This window comes from Cherax quadricarinatus, chromosome 49 (genome assembly GCF_038502225.1).
Source record: "Cherax quadricarinatus isolate ZL_2023a chromosome 49, ASM3850222v1, whole genome shotgun sequence".
Classification (NCBI taxonomy): Eukaryota; Metazoa; Arthropoda; class Malacostraca; order Decapoda; family Parastacidae; genus Cherax; species Cherax quadricarinatus.
This window is the reverse complement of record NC_091340.1, coordinates 18,036,121-18,051,887: the sequence shown is the minus strand read 5'-3', so window position 1 is coordinate 18,051,887 and position 15,767 is coordinate 18,036,121. Positions and strand designations below refer to the sequence as shown.

Below are 15,767 nucleotides of genomic sequence, written 5' to 3'. Positions count from 1 at the left end.
TCCTTGTTCAACAGTAGCAGTGGCAGACAATATGAAGCAGCAGTGGCAGACATCATGAGGTAGCAGTGGCAAAGTGTAGTATTAAGAGTGTAGCAATTAAGTGTAGCAATTAAGTGAAGCATTAAGAGTGTAGCACTTATAAGTCACTTTTTTGGGTTATCCTAGGTTCTCTACAAATGTAGTCAGGAGCAGGAATGGCTGCTGTGGTGGCCCTATAAACCCCAACAACACTGGCTGCTGTCACCGCCACTAGCAACATACCTAATGACATGTATTTTATTCATTCTAGTGTATATATCATGTTTCTATGTTATTAATATTGTTTACTATGTCATATTACATTAATTGAGATAGATAAATAAGTTGTAGAGTTGATTTTTGGGAAATTATTAAAGTATTTTCTCATGCCTGGAATTCCACTGGAATGAATTAATTCCATTTCAAATAATTTAAATGAGGAAAACTGACTCTACAAACGAGCAAATCCAGTTGCGAGCAAGGTCATGGAACAGATTAAACTCATAAGCAGAGGTTCCACTGTATATTAAAACAAATTTGTTATGAGCATCTGCATTATATGAGGTGCCAAGTGTACAGTAGTATACACAGCAAACAAAAAATTACTTTTATCATAAGTAGATATATAAAGTAATACAAGTGTATGCTCTAAGTTTTTTAAACAAGCATATGCTAGCAAGAAAGCAGTATTTCTAATATTTTAAGAACAGAGTAAGGGAGTTAGTAGATGGGGAGGTGGAGGTATTGGGAAGATGGCGGGAATATTTTGAAGAACTTTTATATGTTGATGAAGAAAGGGAGGCAGTAATTTCATGCAGATAGCCAGGGAGATACAGCATCTTTTAGGAGTGAAGAAGAGCAGGATGTGAGTGTGGGGGAGGTGCGTGAGGCATTACATACAATGAAAGGGGGTGAAGCAGCTAGAACTGATGGGATCATGACAGAAATGTTAAAAGCAGGGAAGGGGCTGATATAGTGGTGGAGTGGTTGGTATTTTTGTTTAATAAATGTAAGAAAGAGGGGAAGGTACCTAGGGATTGGCAGAGAGCTTATATAGTTCCTTTCTATAAAGGGAAGGGGGACAAGAGAGACTGTAAAATTTATAGGGGAATAAGTTTACTGAGTATACCAGGTAAAGTGTACGGTAGGGTTATTATTGAAAGAATTAGAGGTAATACAGAGATCAGGATTGCAGATGAGCAATGAGGCTTTAGAATAGGTAGGGGATGTGTAGATCAAGTATTTACATTGAAGCATATATGTGAACAGTATTTAGATAAAGGTTGTGAAGATTTCATTGCATTTATGGATTTAGAAAAGGCATATGATAGAGTGGATAGGGGAGTAATGTTGCAAGTGTATGGAATAGGTAGTAAGTTGCTAAATGCTGTAGAGTTTTTATGAGGATAGTGAGGCTTGGGTTAGGGTGTGTAGGAGAGAAGGAGACTACTTCCCAGTACAAGTATGTCTTAGACAGGGATGTGTAATGTCACCATAGTTGTTTAACATATTTATAGATGGAGTTGTAAAAGAAGAAAATGCTAGTGTTAGGGAGAGGGATGGGATTAAATTATGGGGAATCAAATATATAATAGGAGTTGACACAGTTACTTTTTGCTAATAATACTGTGTTTTTGGGAGATTCTAAAAAAAAGCTGCAAAAGTTAATGGATGAGTTTGGGAGATTCTAAAAAAAAGCTGCAAAAGTTAATGGATGAGTTTGGGAGGGTGTGTAATGGTAGAAAGTTGAAAGTGAACATAGATAAGAGTAAGGTGATGAGGGTATCAAATGATTTAGATAAAGAAAAATTGGATACCACATTTGAGGGAAGGAGTATGGAAGAAGTGAATGTGTTCAGATATTTGGGAGTTGACTTGTTTATGAAGGATGAGGTTAACCACAGAACTGATGAAGGAAAAAAGGTGAGTGGTGCACTGAGGTATCTGTGAAGACAAAAAACATTATCTATGGAGGCAAAGAAGGGAATACATGAGGGTATAGTGGTAACAACACACTTATATGGGTGTGAAGCATGGGTTGTAAATGCTGCAGCGAGGAGGCTGGAGGCAGTGGAGATGTCATGTCTAAGAGCAATGTGTAGTGTAAATATTATGCAAAGAATTTGTAATGTGGAAATTAGGTGTGGAGTTACTAAAAGTATTAGAGGGCTGAAGAGGGGTTGTTGCGATAGTCTGTCATAGAGAGAATGGAACAAAGTAGAATGACTTGGAGAGCGTATAAATCTGTCACGGAAGAAGGCTGGGTAGGGGGTTGTCCTTGAAAAGGTTGGAGGGAGAGGGGTAAAGGAGGGTTTGGACTTCCAGCAAGCGTGCGTGAGCATGTTAGATATGAGTGAATGGAGACAAATGGTTTTTGGAACCTGATTAGCTGTTGGAGTGTGGGCAGAGTAATATTTTGTGAAGGGATTCATGGAAACCGGTTAGCCAGACTTGAGTCCTGGAAATGGGAAGTACAGTACAATGCCTGCACTTCAAGGGATGGGTTTGGATATTTTCAGTTTGGAGGGACATCTAAACTGTCCTATCTGAGCGCCTCTGCAAAGACGGTGATTATGTATGAATGATAGTGAAAGTGTTGAATGATGAAAGTTTTTTTCCTTTCTTTTTGTGTTTTTCTTTCTTTTTGGGTCACCCTGCCACGGTAGGAAACAGGCAATGTGTTGAAAAAAAAAAAAAATTACTATTACCATTTTTGTGATAATTTTTACTCTCTCTCTCATATATGAAAAGTTATGAAATAAAGCTATGTGTATTAATAATAATCCTGCTATATAACAGAAATAGTCATAAAAGGATATTTCTTGATATTATTTGATCTGACATTGTCTGGAAGCGTTCCTGCATTTGTTGTAGTAACACTGTCACCTGAAAAACAAAATACATGATTTATTATAGACTGCAGGGTCAATACTTAATAATCATTAGTAAACATGGTCATAAAGCTTTAAGTTGTTAAAAACTTATTGTCAATTTTCCATAAGGGACAAGACTTTGTTAACTGTCTTTTTGATTTAAAGTTTTTTACTTATATTTCAAAATAAAAGTACAGCAGGGCCCCACTTTACAGTGTTTCGCCTTATGGCGTTCCACTATATGGCGAGTGGTCTTTCAAATACGGAGCGCCCCTCCCGGTTTGTTTACATTCTCTGTGAGCACAACTCTCTATTATGTCTGGAAACTTTCAAAAATTTCAAGTGTTTTAAAGTTATTGCATATTTTATATGTACTCTGATAATTATACTTATGTGTACCTGTACCTAAATATACTTACACACTGTGCTGGCATGCAGGCACACATTAAAATCACTAAGTCTCTCTCTACTTGACCCCATATAATCCCTTGGGCACATTAAATGTCGTATATTAAGTTAATATAGACATTTCCATTAATTCATCTATGATATTTTTTCAAAATTATACAATAAACATGCTATGTAACATATAAACATGATACATACACCCACAGTATAAAAATTTACATAAATATGAGATTTGTTTACCAAGCGATTGGTGGGAGAGTCGGAAGAATTACGTTTTCTCCATTCAAGCACCAGTAACTTAACTAGAAATTTATTACTTCTGTGTGTCTTCACTCTATCTATAGCTATTCACAACCCTCGTGGGTGTAACACTTCTTTTTTATTATGATTACAGTAATAATAACTTGTAATAATAATAATAACTTGTAGTAATAATAACTTGTCATAATAATTTGTATTAATAATAATTTGTAATTAAAATTTGTAATAAAAATAATAATTTCTCAGAGCATCATTCCTTCTAAAAATTACTTGAGAATACAAGTGTTGGTCTTTATTTATTCTACTGAATCAACGTGGAGACAACTTGTACACAATGTAAAGTGTGTGTATTATGCTATAATACAAACGTATATGAACAAACACCAGACGTGTTCACCTGGTTTGTTTACATTATGTGTGGGTGGGGTGGGGCTGGGAGGGCTACCTTGGCTGGCTACCATACTTCACAAACCTGACTTCCTACAAATAAAACTCGCCTCTCACCCTGCATTAAGACTACAAATATTTTAAGGTAATTAATGAATGTACTGTACAGTGGACCCCCGCTTAACGATCACCTCCCAATGTGACCAGTTATGTAAGTGTATTTATGTAAGTGCGTTTGTACGTGTATGTTTGCGGGTCTGAAATGGACTAATCTACTTCACAATATTCCTTATGGGAACAAATTCGGTCAGTACTGGCACCTGAACATACTTCTGGAATGAAAAAATATTGTTAACCGGGGGTCCACTGTATATGTATTTTATCGCTCTGGGGCACTTTAATTAAATGTCATAGTATATCACATGTGGGTAGGATGGGGTGGGCTGACCTGGCTGGCTACCATACCTCCCAGACCTGACTTCCTGCAAATAAAACTCACCTCTCACCCTACATTAACCCTTTCAGGGTTTCGGCGGTACTAGTATGGCTTACGCACCAGGGTTTTTGACGTACTAGTACGCCTAAATTCTAGCGCCCTCAAATCTAGTGAGAGGAAGCTGGTAGGCCTACATATGAAAGAATGGGTCTATGTGGTCAGCGTGCGCAGTATAAAAAAAATCCTGCAGCACACAGTACGTAATGAGAAAAAAAATCTTCGACCGTGTTTTTGGATTAAAACAGCGACTTTGCCCTGTATTTTCGTATGGTATTTATTGTTGTATTCTAGTTTTTGTGGTCTCATTCTATAGAATGGAAGACATATTACAGAAATTGAGATGATTTTGACTGATTTTACAATGAAAAGTACCTTGAAATTGAGCTCAAAGTAGCAGAAATGTTCGATTTTTACCAAAGTTCAAAAGTAAACAAATCATGCTAAGCATCCATTACACATCAACTGGTGAGTCTAATATTCTTTCACAAGTGCGCCGATATTATTTATACCATTTTTTACACTAATGCAGTAGTCTGCATAACAGTAAATCTCCTATTTTTTTGTGAGACTAAAAATTCAAAGTGGAAAGCAAAAGAATGTAAGAAGGGCATTGGGACATGACTAATGAACAGAGGAAATGTCATTTTAGTGCCAGGAATGTCTTTCTTGTTTATTCTGGACCCTATTCGGAAATTGGCATCTTTTGAAATTTGTGTGAAATTGGCAAAATTGCTAAACTCTGACCACTGTACTGGATAGTTGAAATTGGTAAATGGGTGGTTTCTTGCACTCATTCGATAGACAAAATGGAGTTCTAGCGAAATATTCATGATTTTTGTCGATTAGTACAGTGGAATTGGCCGAAAATAGGGCTCAAAGTGGGCAAAATCGCCGATGTGTAAACATTGTCAAGACCGCTAACTTCGCAAGAGCATAATTCCGTAAGTTTTCCATCAAATTTCGTACTTCTGGTGTCATTATGATCGGGAAAAGATTCTCTATCTTTTCATAAGAAAATATATATATATTTTTTTTTTGAAATTTGGGCGACCCTGAGAACAAGTTTCTGAGAGGGCCTGTCTACCCTGAAAGGGTTAAGACAACAAATATTTTAAGGTAAGTAATGGGTGTACTGTGTGTATACAGTGGACCCTTAACCAGCGATGGCATCGATTAACGATAAATCTAACTAGCGATACATTTAAACGCAAAAATTTTGCCTCAACTAGCGCTTAAAAACCCGACCAGCGCTATTCGTTCTGTACCATACGCGTCCACTTTGGCCTGAGCGTGCCTCACTTGTCCCTTGGGTGTCAGTGTTTACAAGCCAGCCAGCCACTGCGGTCGCTTCCAAACATACAACAACTGGAACATTTCATATTATCACAGTCTTTGTAGTGATTGCACCTGCAAAATAAGTCACCATGGGCCCCAAGAAAGCTTCTAGTGCCAACCCTACAGCAAAAAGGGTGAGAATTACTATGGAGATGAAGAAAGAGATGATTGCTAAGTATGAAAGTGGAGTGCGTGTCTCTGAGCTGGTCAGGTTGTATAATAAACTCCAATCAACCATCGCTACTATTGTGGGTAAGAAAACGGCAATCAAGGAAGCTGTTCTTGCCAAAGGTGCAGCTGCTGCTGCACCACAGTCAGCTGTATTACTCGAAGATGTGGAGAGAGTGGTGTTGGTGTGGCTTAACGTGAAACAATTACCGAGAAACGATTAACCCCGGAGGGTTAGCCACCCAGGATAACCCAAGAAAGTCAGTGCATCATCGAGGACTGTCTAACTTATTTCCATTGTGGTCCTTAATCTTGTCCCCCAGGATGCGACCCACAACAGTTGACTAACACCCAGGTGAACAGGAAAAAATGCCTGGAACTAGTGCTCATATTGGTGAGGTTAGTGGGGAGGATGTGGAAGAGTTGGTGGAGGAGGACAATGAAGAACAAACCACTGATGAGCTGCTAGATCATCTTCAACAGTAAGAGGCCACACCTGAGGAAACTGCTTCGGAGGAGAGGAGAGAGAAATTGAAGAAGTTGCCTACTTCAAAGATTAAGGAAATGTGTGCAAAGTGGCTTAAAGTGCAAACCTTTTTTGATGAAAATCACCCTCACACAGCTATTGCAAGCCGTGCTGGTGACTATTACACTGACAATGTTGTGAAACACTTTAGGATAAAGGAACGAGAGGTACAGGCCTCTATGGACAGATATGTTGTGCGACAGAAGTCCAGTGACTCTGAAGCTGGTCCTAGTGGCATTAAAAGAACAAGGGAAGTAACCCCAGAAAAAGACTTGCTGCCTCAAGTGCTAATGGAAGGGGATTCCCCTTCTAAACACTAACAAGATCAACGGTCTCCCCTCCTCCCATCCCATCAATCATCACCAGATCTTCAATAAAGGTAAGTGTCATGTAACTGTGCATGTCTTCTTCAGTTTGTGTGTATTAAAATTAATATTTCATGTGTTAAAAAATTTTTTTTTTTCAATACATTGGGGTGTCTTGCACGGATTAATTTGATTTCCATTATTTCTTATGGGGAAAATTAACTTGACTAACGATTATTTTGATTAACGATGAGCTCTCAGGAACGGATTAATATCGCTGGTTGAGGGTCCACTGTATTATACTTTTTATTGTTTCTAATGCCTAGTTCTATTGCTAATTTAATACATGTTAGTGTAAAATTGTTATCTGGCATTTATATGCATTTATAAGTAGAAAAAATGATGTTCTGCTTTCCGGCGATGTCTGCTTTCCAGCAGTAGCCTGGAACCTAACCTGCAGTATAAGTGGGGCCTTACAGTAGGGCCCCACTTATACGGCAGGTTGGGTTCCAGGCTACTGCCAGAAAGCAGACATCACAGGAAAGCAGAATGCAATTTTTTTCCACTTATAAATGTCAGATAATAAGTTTACACTAACATATACATCTATTAAGTTAACAATAGAACAAGGCATTAAAAACAATAAAAAGTAAAATACATGCACAGTACACTCATTACTTACCTCAAAATATTTGTAGTCTTAATGTAGGGTGAGAAGTGAGTACTGTTTATTGTAAGAAGTTAGGTGTGGTAGGTATGGCAGCCAGCCAGGCCAAACTACCCAACCCCACCCACACGTAATATATATCAACATTTAAAGATCCATAAAGAGATACAATGTATTTAGTGTACACTCATTACTTACCTTAAAATATTTTAAGGGTAGGTAGGTATCGAAGTGTGGTAGGTATCGTAACCCCATCTGGCCACTCTACCCAAATTATATACTTGGCATTTAAAGTGCCCTAGAGTGATAAAATGCATACAGTAGGGCCCCACTTATACGGCAGGTTAGGTTCCAGGCTACCGCCATAAAGCGGAAATCGCCATAAAGTGGAACGCTCTTTTTCCACTTATAAATGCATACAAATACTAGATAACAAGTTTACACTAACATATATTAAGTTAGCAATAGAACTAGGCATCAAAAAAAACAATAAAAAAGTACAATACACACATAGTGCACTCATTACTTACCTTAAAATATTTATAGTCTTAATCTAGGGTGAGACAAGTAGTATTTATTGTAAGAAATCAAGTGTGGTATGTATGGTAGTCAGCCGGGCTACCATACCAGGCCAACCCACCTACACATAATATTCTATTACATTTAAGCATCCCAGAGCGATAAAATGCATATACAGTTCACTCATTACTTACCTTAAAATATTTGTAGTCTTAATCTAGGGTGAGATGAGTAGTATTTATTGTAAAAAATCAAGTGTGGTATGTTTGGTAGCCAGCCAGGCTACCATACCAGACTAACCCACTCACACACATATTCTATGATATTTAACCCTTTGAGGGTTTCGGACGTACTAGTACGGCTTACGACCCAGGGTTTTTGACGTACTAGTACGCCTAAATTCTAGCGCCCTCAAATCTAGTGGGAGAAAGCTGGTAGGCCTCCATATGAAAGAATGGGTCTATGTGGTCAGTGTGCATGGTATAAAAAAAATCCTGCAGCACACAGTGCATAATGAGAAAAAAAAAACTTTGACCGTTTTTTTGGAATAAAACAGCGACTTTGCACTGTATTTTCGTATGGTATTTATTGTTGTATTCTAGTTTTCTTGGTCTCATTTTATAGAATGGAAGGCATATCATAGAAATTGAGATGATTTTGACTGGTTTTACAATGAAAAGTACCTTGAAATTGAGCTCAAAGTAGCAGAAATGTTCGATTTTTACCAAAGTTCAAAAGTAAACAAATCATGCCAAGCGTCCAATTCACGTCAACTCGTGAGTCTAATATTCTTTTGCAAGTGCGCCAATATGATTCATACCATTTTTTACACTAATGCAGTAGTCTGCATAACGGTAAATCTTCTAATTTTTGTGAGAATAAAAATTCAAAGTGGAAAGCAAAAGAATGTAAGAGGCCTTGAGACATGACTAATGAACAGAGGAAATGTCATTTTAGTGCCAGGAATGTATTTCTTATTTGTTCTGGACCCTATTCGGAAATTGGCATCTTTTGAAATTTGTGTGAAATTGGCAAAATTGCTAAATTCTGACCACTGAACTGGATAGTTGAAATTGGTAAATGGGTGGTTTCTTGCACTCATTCAATAGAAAATATGGAGTTCTAGCGAAATATTCATGTTTTTTGTCGACTAGTACAGTGGAACTGGATGAAAATGGGGCTCAAAGTGGGCAAAATCGCCGATCCGTAAACATCGCCGAGACCGCTAACTTCGCGAGAGCATAATTCCGTAAGTTTTCCATCAAATTTCATATTTTTGGTGTCATTATGATCGGGAAAAGATTCTCTATCTTTTCATAATTTTTTTTTTTTTTTTTTTTTTTTAATTTGGCCGACCCTGAGAACGAGTCTCGGAGAGGGCCTGTCGACCCTCAAAGGGTTAAGCATCCCAGAGCGATAAAATGTATATACAGTTCACTCATTACTTACCTTAAAATATTTGTAGTCTTAATGTAGGGTCAGGAGTAAGTAAATGAGATAAAACGAATAAATGAGAAAGAGAAAGAATGAGTGCACGATAGAGGACAGGCGCAGAGTTATGTAAACAAACCAAACGAAGGTAGGTTTTGTAAACAACAAAGTGTACACGTCTGGTTTGTGTACAAGTTACATTGTGTACAGGTTGTCTCTACATTGATACGGTAGAATAAATAAAGAAGAACACTCCCATTCTCATGTAACATCATTTTGAGAATGATGCTCTGAGTGAAGGCAATGGAAATAAGTCACTCTGTCTGACCTTTTTTTGGTTATCCTAGGTTCTCTACACATGCTGTTATGTATGATAATCTATGTAACTGTATTTGTGTATACCTGAATAAACTTACATACATACGAATGCAATAATTTTCTACAGTTACCCCCAGTAACACACTTTCTCTTATGTTTGATTAGAGAAAATGTTATTCTTGGCATCACTTGTACAAGTTATCTGGCTACCACATCTCATATTTATGTTTATTTATTCTATTGTGGGGTGTATTTATCATCTTTTTATGTTATGTATCATGTTTATTATATAATTTTGAAAAAAAATATCATGGATGGATTGATGAAAATGTGTATATTAATGTAATACCTGGAGTTTACCTGGAGAGAGTTCCGGGGGTCAACGCCCCCGCGGCCCGGTCTGTGACCAGGCCTCCTGGTGGATCAGAGCCTGATCAACCAGGCTGTTGCTGCTGGTTGCACGCAAACCAACGTACGAGCCACAGCCCAGCTGGTCAGGAACCGACTTTAGGTGCTTGTCCAGTGCCAGCTTGAAGACTGCCAGGGGTCTGTTGGTAATCCCCCTTATGTATGCTGGGAGGCAGTTGAACAGTCTCGGGCCCATGACACTTATTGTATGGTCTCTTAACGTGCTAGTGACACCCCTGCTTTTCATTGGGGGGATGTTGCATCGTCTGCCAAGTCTTTTGCTTTCGTAGTGAGTGATTTTCGTGTGCAAGTTCGGTACTAGTCCCTCTAGGATTTTCCAGGTGTATATAATCATGTATCTCTCCCGCCTGCGTTCCAGGGAATACAGGTTCAGGAACCTCAAGCGCTCCCAGTAATTGAGGTGTTTTATCTCCGTTATGCGCGCCGTGAAAGTTCTCTGTACATTTTCTAGGTCAGCAATTTCACCTGCCTTGAAAGGTGCTGTTAGTGTGCAGCAATATTCCAGCCTAGATAGAACAAGTGACCTGAAGAGTGTCATCATGGGCTTGGCCTCCCTAGTTTTGACGACATTTTTTTTTTTTTATATTTTATTTAAAAACTTTACAGCTTAATATTAAATAAAAAGATATAAAATGGGTACAGTAGGATCCTCAATCCTACAGAACATACACTAACAAGTTTTAACAACACATTGTAATTGACATAAAAGAGGTTACCCAAATACACTCGCAAATTTTTCCATATAACATACTACTATAATATAAACAATATAAACTATATAACTATATAAACTATATAAAATATAAACTATATAAACCTTTCAGATTTGTATAGTTAACATACTATGACTGACATATGACAAAGGTTCACAACCTTCACAGTAGATAATCAGAGGAATGACCTACATCACAATCTCAGTTAAAAAAAAAATAAAATACATGCACTTCCCAAAATTAACCCCTATACAATAAGAATTACCTAAAAACATACATACGTGCCTCACTACAATCCCTCTTTAAGCATTGAAAAAAAATGAAAATCCTAAGCCTCACACTTATACTAAATTAATATATTAATAAATATTACTAAATATTAATACAGCCTCTTCCACCGGCTGAGCACATTATATAAAGTAAGAGACTAAACCATACTCTCCCATTACAAATTTTTAACGAGGCATTACAAATTTATGGAAGTCATTAGCATTCCATCTCTCATCGACTGGATGAGCACATTATATAATGCTAAAATAAAGTCAGTACACTCGCTAAAACCCCAACACTAAACACAAACAACATAATTTAAATAACCTCTTATTGCGATACGATTATCGCACATGAAAGATGCCCAATAAAGGTTATAAAAACACTCTACATAAGCCCAAAAGCTCTTCAAGGTCTTACACCTATAATCTTGACACCATTCACACTTAATAAATGAAGAAGGTCATGACGACCCTGACACATCAAACACAGAATTCTCCATTCGTTACTTCGTAATTACTTGATATCACCTTTGCTTTCTGTGCCCACTTGCATGCTACATACACTTATGCCACACATCTACACCTTCTATACCCACATACACCTCACTCTCACCCCTCCCCAGGAGGCGACCCCGCTGTGTTCCCCTGAATTCCCCCTTCTCGTATGTAATCCCCAACCCCCCCCCTTACTCACTCAGCCCAAGTCGTAGATTCATGAGAAACCCTAACGTTAACATTCTATACCCTTCCGAAAAATCCTTCTCCCACCTCCTCCCATACAGTTCTCTATTACGACACATCGTACAATAAACCGTTACCGCTAGTACCCGCCTCCGCACCTCACAATCCCCCCTCCCCCTCATCACCCACGATATATATATATAATCCACTATTACATAATCCAAAGCTCTTATAACACTCTCATCGAACCCTCCCACATCTAGGCTTAGTGCACGCAGAACTGACACCCCTCAGCCCCCCACCCCCTGTACAAACCTACTTAACCAATACCTAACACCCTCCAGTCCCCCACAAAAGTATACTGCATGGAACGCCGTCTCATCCTCCCCACAGATTCCACACCTTCCGCCCACAATTACCCCTCTGGTTCTTAGTACCTCCCCCGACAGTAGTATGCCATGCAGAAAACGATACGTTACCTCCCTTACCCTAGGCTTTAACTTCAACTTGCTAAACCTATACCAAATACTCTTCCATGCGTACATGGGGAACAATCCCTCAACTGGTACAACAATCCTTTCTGCAAGCAGCCTACACAAAACCCCTACTCAAATTTTCCTGGGTTCTCTAACCAACATCAAAGCCCTCAAAACAGTTTCACATTCCCTCAACTCCACACCACCATACAACTTACCCAACCTATCATGTACTTTTCCCAGCTGCCCTCCACTCACACCTTCGCGCAAAACCTCCCATTTAAGAAGCACACATTAAATCCTCCTCCTCAGATCCATCAACCCCAACCCACCCTGGCGCACAGGTAACATTACAACCTCTCTCCTCAGCCAATCGCACCTTGAACCCCACAAAAAGTTAAACACTCGTCTCACAATTCCCACAATCGCCGTCCCTGCTAATGGGAACACGGCTGCTACGTGCCAAACCTTACTATACAATAATACATTTATAACAATCACTCGTTGCACAAGAGTCAGATGATGAGGTCGCAATGCACCCAGACGCCCCTGAATCCTTTCCATTAATCTATTCGAGTTTTCCTCTCGAGCAGCATCCAAGTCATCCTTATAGGTGATACCAAAAATTTTTAAAGACACAGTTTGTTTCCTCACAACGTTACATCTCCCCCCCCCCCCTCCACCCAATCACCCAACCCCATGATCACTGACTTCTCTCTATTTACCTGCATCCCTGTTGCATTTCCGAACTGTTGCACATCATCATCCAAAACACCCAACGCCATCCCCTCTTGAACCAGGACTGTTGTATCGTCTACATATCCTATTATTCCAGGCCACACTTTCCCGACCTCCCCCACACCTCCACTCGTGTCACATACACAACGTTCAACCATTCTATAGAAGGGGTCCTGAATGCACGCAAACAACATTTGAGACATGGGACACCCCTGCCTAAGTCCCTTACCCATTACAATCTCCTCCCCCAAGCATCCATTAATCTGTACCCTCATCTTAGCTCCATTGTACAACGTGGTTACCCAATTAACTATTTCTTCCCCATAACCCTGCCTCCTAAGTATAGCTTCCAATGCTCCCCTTTCCACCCTGTCATAGGCCCCCTGCCAGTCTAAGGCCAACAACGCTGCCCTCCCTCCCCCCCCCCTTTTGACTCCACAAAACTTCTCAGTATTCCATGACCCTCAATCATCTACCTTCCAGGCAAACCATACTGCGTTTTCGAAACCACTCTCCCTACCACACATTTAAACCGATTACTCAAGACTTTAGCGAACAATTTATAATCAGCACATAACAGAGATATGGCACGGTACTCCTTGAGGGTGTGCTGCCCCTTACCCTTCTGGACCAACACTACAACTGCTGTTGCTTGCTTGTCCCCCATCACACCCTTCTCCTTCATCTGATTAAATAACCTACCCATGAAACCCCTTATCACCTCCCAATGCTGGAGATAAAATTCAGCCGGGAGACCGTCTATTCCCGGTGCTTTGCCCTTCCTCATTCCCCTTAAAGCCAGCTCTATTTCCTCTTCCGTTATTACCCCCCCCCCTAAAGCCTTTCTATCACTATTCCCTAAATTACACGTCACATACTCACACACCTTCTCTAAATCCACATTCCCCACCTTCCCACTTGTCCAATACCCTTCATACCATTTATCCGCATATGCACACATTCCTTTCGTAGTTAGTATCTCCTGACCCATTCTATAACCCCCCGCCATCTCATGTACCTCTAACCTCAGAATAGCTGTAACCTGCTGTCTTTGTTTTTGACGTCGCAACACACACGCCGATGGCTTGTCTCCCCAAAGCACCTCCTCTACCCCTGCCTGCAACCTTACCACTTGAAACCTCTCATTTTGTAACTCCCTCAGTCTCCCCTTGACCTCGACAATTTCATCCATAGGATAGTTGCCCCCCACAGCCCCCTTCCCATAACAGCCCTTTAACCTGTCCTCTAAATAATTTGAAAGGCCATATTTTAAATCATTTATATGTTTGCCCACCCCCACATAATATTTCCTAATCCTTTCCTTGGCTACACAATCCCATCATTGTACGACATCTTCCACTCCCTGTACCTCCTCGCTAAGCTCCTTCCACAGGACAGAAAATCCCGCTAACCCCTCCTCATCACTCAATGCACTTATATTTAATTTCCAGTAACTCCTGTATATTTCCGCAAGCGCCTCCCACCCAACCTCCACCAACACTGCTCTATGATCTGACCACTACAACCCCGTGAGAAAGATACACTCTATCTAACCTCGCTGCATACCCTCTCCTAACAAATGTATGCTGTCTCCCATGCCCCCCCCTTGAATGCGCCCCTTAACCTAATATCCCTCATTAAATCTCGTAGGGCCACCAACACATAACCTGCCCCTTTCGGTTCCACATCAGCCCTCCTAATGACGCAGTTCCAATCACCTCCTACTATTGCCACCTCCGGTAATGCACGGAAAAAAAACACAAGGTCCTCACACACAAACTCCTGCTTCACCTGTACGTTATTCTCTGCAGGCGCATATACGCTAATAAAGGCCACATGTTTTCCCATCCACAAACCATCTACGCACAACACCCTTCCCCCTCCCCCCCTCACTTCTCTGCAAAACAAACGGGCTCGCCTCCCTAATATACCCACCCCTCCTTTCAAACGGGCAGATGGCAGGGTTACCACCCGAAACCCCTCCATCTCCAACACCCTACCCTCCTTAAAATTATGCTCCTGAAGGAACACAACATCCACTCTAAATTTATTCAGAAACATTCGAAACCATTCTCTCTTTACACTATTACACAAACCATTAACGTTTACTGTCATACACCGGAGGCCTATTAAAGTTTCCACCCCTGCCTCCTCTCTTCACTCTTCCGATGGGCACCAGAACGTGTGGGACCACTTGTCACCTGCACACTTCCCTCTCTCCCCCCCCCTTCTTTCGGTGCCTCCTGTCATGGCCACACCACTACCTTCACCTTCTGCCCACATTTGCTTCCCAGTCCGCTGCGCTGGCGTTAGGACATCATCTGAATCCGACACAGCGGTTCTCTTTCTTGTGACAGGCGCATCCTCCATGGCTTGGTCTGGGGATGCCTCACAATGTACCTCAACCTCCACTGTACACAGTGGCAATGATCTCGGTGACACCTCAGTCACGCTGTCACTCCCGTCGTCTGAATAGTTCTGTTGTTGATGCACCACAGCCTTCAACTCGTCTTCTACCACCTTTCCAGGAGTAGCCACCTCCTCAGGCGGTGACAAGGACTTCAGAACCTCGGTTAATTCCTCCTCAATTTCCAACACTTCCTCCTGTACTTTTTGCTCAACCCGATCCACTGGAACTGTCTCTGGGCCAGGTAACTGGTCAAGGGCCTCACCCTCTCCCCCAGCCTTATGCGCCTCATCCACTATCTCGCTCCATAGACGACCACACCCTCCTTCACGTCGTTGA

At 40.6% G+C, this 15,767-nt stretch overlaps 2 protein-coding genes across 3 annotated transcripts in view; one reads left to right on the top strand and one right to left on the bottom strand.

Moving 5' to 3' along the window:
- The window catches only part of LOC138854111 (uncharacterized), a 423,710-nt gene that overhangs the window by 328,442 nt on the left and 79,501 nt on the right, over nucleotides 1-15,767 (top strand). The window lies entirely within an intron of this gene.
- LOC138854109 (heat shock factor-binding protein 1) overlaps nucleotides 1-15,767 on the bottom strand; it is a 53,022-nt gene that overhangs the window by 10,113 nt on the left and 27,142 nt on the right. The window contains exon 2 of the mRNA XM_070095228.1: nucleotides 2,838-2,904. Coding sequence (XP_069951329.1) covers nucleotides 2,838-2,904 — 67 coding nt within the window. The remainder of the gene's footprint in view (nucleotides 1-2,837; nucleotides 2,905-15,767) is intronic.